We start from the raw sequence: 3,222 nt of genomic DNA on the forward strand, positions 1-3,222 counted from the left end.
GAAGAAACTGAAGTGATCAGTAAAACACAGGGATATGATAACCTCACTAGCATATGACTGAAGTAACACCTAAATTGCTTGAGCGTTTAGTAACTGGATAATCATTAGCTGATTAGCATTTCACTCTTAGGGATTGACAATTCAGAGTTGAGAGGCAGTCCGAAACAAGCCATCTTAAATCGTGCAGGTGGGTAACTCCACTACACTGGCCGTGATATATTCATTAAGGGTTTCCAGTATTCCAGTACGGAACAGAAGCATTTAGCCTAGATTTTCTAAACTATCTGTCCATAATAGTAGTAGGAAATCTGGCATCAAGGTATAATTTAGTAAGACCATTGCAAAATCACAATACAGTTGGGAGTCTGGCATGCAAGAATAGTTTATACAGATGAGTTTACCTCAAGGAAGTTTTGAGATTCGACTCCATGGTTAAGAAACTAGCTTCCTCTTGTTGCTATATAAACTGAGATTGGGACAATACAAGCAAGAACATGTATCCATTTTATGAAAAAAAATGGATATACATAACACACTGAGGTTTACTGAAATCACCAGGGAGGGGTGGAACCCTTCCTCGCCGAAGGAGATCGTGATCCCAGGCCTGGGTCTGTTGAAAACCTCGTCTTTGGAGTGCTTGCAGGTGGGGTTGACCCTCTGTAACTTGCACGGAGGGACTCGTCGATGGTCCGTGTAGACTTGGCGATGGCATTTCTCACAAACTTCTGTGCTGCAGGCGACAGGGTCCTAGGGCTGGCACTGCCTCCCCTCGCAGGGGATGGTAGCGGAGGCTTGTGGAACATATTCGTCCGTGCCTTTATCCTCTTTGCAGCATCCCTGGACAGCACGTGCGCCTTGACATCTCGAACAGGTGGAGGCGGGATCTTGAAATGTGACCTCTCACTACCCCCTGGTGTCTCATCAGGATCCAACCTCAGCGGCGTTCCATCAATCTCACCCCACGTCATGAACGGGGACTCGTCCACGCCAGGTGCCGGCGACGGTGTTTTCACAAAGCTGTACCCGTTGTCTGCCTTCTTCCCCGACTCGATGTAGAACGGGTTTGGCGTCTTCCTCAGATCCTCCAAATCGTACTTCTTTCCTTTGTCAGGATCATTGTAGGCAATTCCTCCAGGAGTGGAGCCTGCAACCAGAGCATACAGTATGGCGGCCGCCTCCTCCTCCTTGGGCCTCCCGTCCTCAGCCAGAGCCTTCCCATGCAGCCTGGTGTTCGACTTGTCGATCTCCTTGGTGAGCCCCTTTAGCCGCACGGCGAGCTCCTCGTCGGTGAGCGGCGCCTCCCCTCGGTCAGCCGGGTGGTACATGAGCAGGTTCTTGGCCGTAAACTTGGCGCCCTCCAGCGTGCTCGGCGGCTGCCCTGACGTACCGTACCCATCAGTTACCCTGTCGCGCTTGGCATCCTCCAGCAGCTGCTTTTCGGCCGCCTGGCCGGGCTCCAGGAGGTGGGCGTAGCGCTCGCGGCGGCGGTGGTTGACCTTGTCGAGGATGCGCGAGAAGGACTCGTTGTCCTCGCTGGTGTAGCGGCGGAAGAAGCCGTCGAGCGAGAGCGCGGCGGAGACGTCCTCGTCCTCGTCCTCCTCCTCGGGGCCGCCCGCGGCGGAGGGGGCGGCGGAGGGGGTCGCGAGGAAGGACGGGGAGCGGAGCGCGGTGGAGGTGGCGGGCGTCGGGGTGGGGAGCGGCCCGCTGCGCTGGAGGCGGCGGCGGCGGTCGAGGATCTTGAGCTGCGCGTCGCGGAGCAGGAGCGGGTCCCGGGAGCGCACGGCCTGGAGCCAGTCGAGGCGGTCGCGGAGGCGGGGCAGGTCCGGGAAGAAGTCGCGCTCGATGATGCGCTCGATGGCGACGACGTAGGTGTCCTCGTCGAGCACCTCCGGGCGGCGGCGCTTGGAGGAGGTGGTGGTGGCGAGGGTGGACGCTGAGGCGGAGGCGGACGACGGGGTGGGGGAGGCGGGCCGAGGAGTGGAGGGGGCCGGGGAGGGCGAGGGGGAGAGGTGGCGAGGGGAGTGGCCGGGGGAGCGGAGCATCGCGGCGGCGGTAGCTCCGGCGGCTCTTGGGTTAGGGTTAGGTATTCGGAAATTGGGGATCGTGGAGGGGAACAAGACGAGTTGCGTTTCGCGTTCGGAATGCTATGCTTGGCTTTGGGTTGTTGGGGCGTGTTTCACGACCGGCGTCGGGCAATATTGATGCGAGAAACCATCGAACCGACCGAATCAGAATCGAAGTTGTTTTTTCCTGGAGTAAAACGAGTGGATATTTTGTGCTCCCCAGCAACACTGAACTTGTTAGTTTAAAAAATCGAAAATTATACCTTAAATATTTATTTAAAAAACTGAAAAATGAGGATATGGGCAATGACAAACTTACAAAATATTAATTTTGTATCATTCCTATTTTAAGCTAAACAAAAATTATAAAATTGTGGATCCGGGTAGATTGAATAGTGGAACATGTTTTCTTCTGCTGCTTGCCCCGCTCCTTCCCTCCTCCCTAGGGTTTCGCCCCCTCGCACCGTCACCACCGGGCCCATCCCGCCGCCGCGCCCTCCCTCCTCTCCTTCCCTGACGGTCCAGCCCTCCCTGTCGCTCCCCGCGGGCGACAGGAGGACGTCCACGCTCTAGCTCAGCCCCGACCCCCCTCCTCCGCTCTCCCCTACCACCGTTGGGCAAAGCCCCGTGCGGTGTCGGCGGTGATGCTCCTACCCGCGCGTCTGGAGGGGGAACACGGGGTTCCCTCGGTCGGCGGCGGTGCTCCCTGGTTCGATGGTGGTTCCAGCGGCGGTGAAGCTTCGTGGGCAGTGCAGCGTCGGGCGGCGAGCTGGTGTTGCCGTCGTTGGTTGGTGGCGGGTGATGATGACATCCCAACCAAACTACTACCTCCGTCATTACAACATGAAGACGATGTTGTCGTGAAGTTCAAGTCCAATGAAGTTAGGATTGGACCTATGACAAGAGCTCGTGCGAAGCTACTCAAACAATAGGTGAATTTGTTCCTAAATGATACCTTGATCGATGAGAACTTTATACTGCCTAAGTCCTTTTAATTATGTATGATCAGGTACAAAGATAGAGCAAGCATTGCACGAGGAGAAGAGGAGCAGCTGGACATGAAGCTAGACATGGAGCTGGACATGAAGCTGGACAAGAAGATATCCCAAGGAAGCGCGAGGGGGGAGAGGGAGACATGCGTGAGGGAGGAAAATCAAGT

General features: G+C 55.9%; 1 protein-coding gene across 1 annotated transcript; it reads right to left on the bottom strand.

Moving 5' to 3' along the window:
- Window positions 1-309: 309 nt before the first annotated feature.
- On the bottom strand, window positions 310-2,148 carry LOC127313913 (uncharacterized). The gene has a single exon (XM_051344394.2). The coding sequence runs from the start codon at window positions 2,040-2,042 to the stop codon at window positions 552-554; it is 1,491 nt and encodes a 496-aa protein (XP_051200354.1). The 5' UTR covers window positions 2,043-2,148; the 3' UTR covers window positions 310-551.
- Window positions 2,149-3,222: the final 1,074 nt, after the last annotated feature.

The sequence above is a fragment of the Lolium perenne genome, chromosome 7 (genome assembly GCF_019359855.2).
Source record: "Lolium perenne isolate Kyuss_39 chromosome 7, Kyuss_2.0, whole genome shotgun sequence".
Classification (NCBI taxonomy): Eukaryota; Viridiplantae; Streptophyta; class Magnoliopsida; order Poales; family Poaceae; genus Lolium; species Lolium perenne.

Bases quoted from the DNA above. Each gene is read 5' to 3' on its own strand.
- LOC127313913 (XM_051344394.2), bottom strand. From the start codon at position 2,042: ATGCTCCGCTCCCCCGGCCACTCCCCTCGCCACCTCTCCCCCTCGCCC.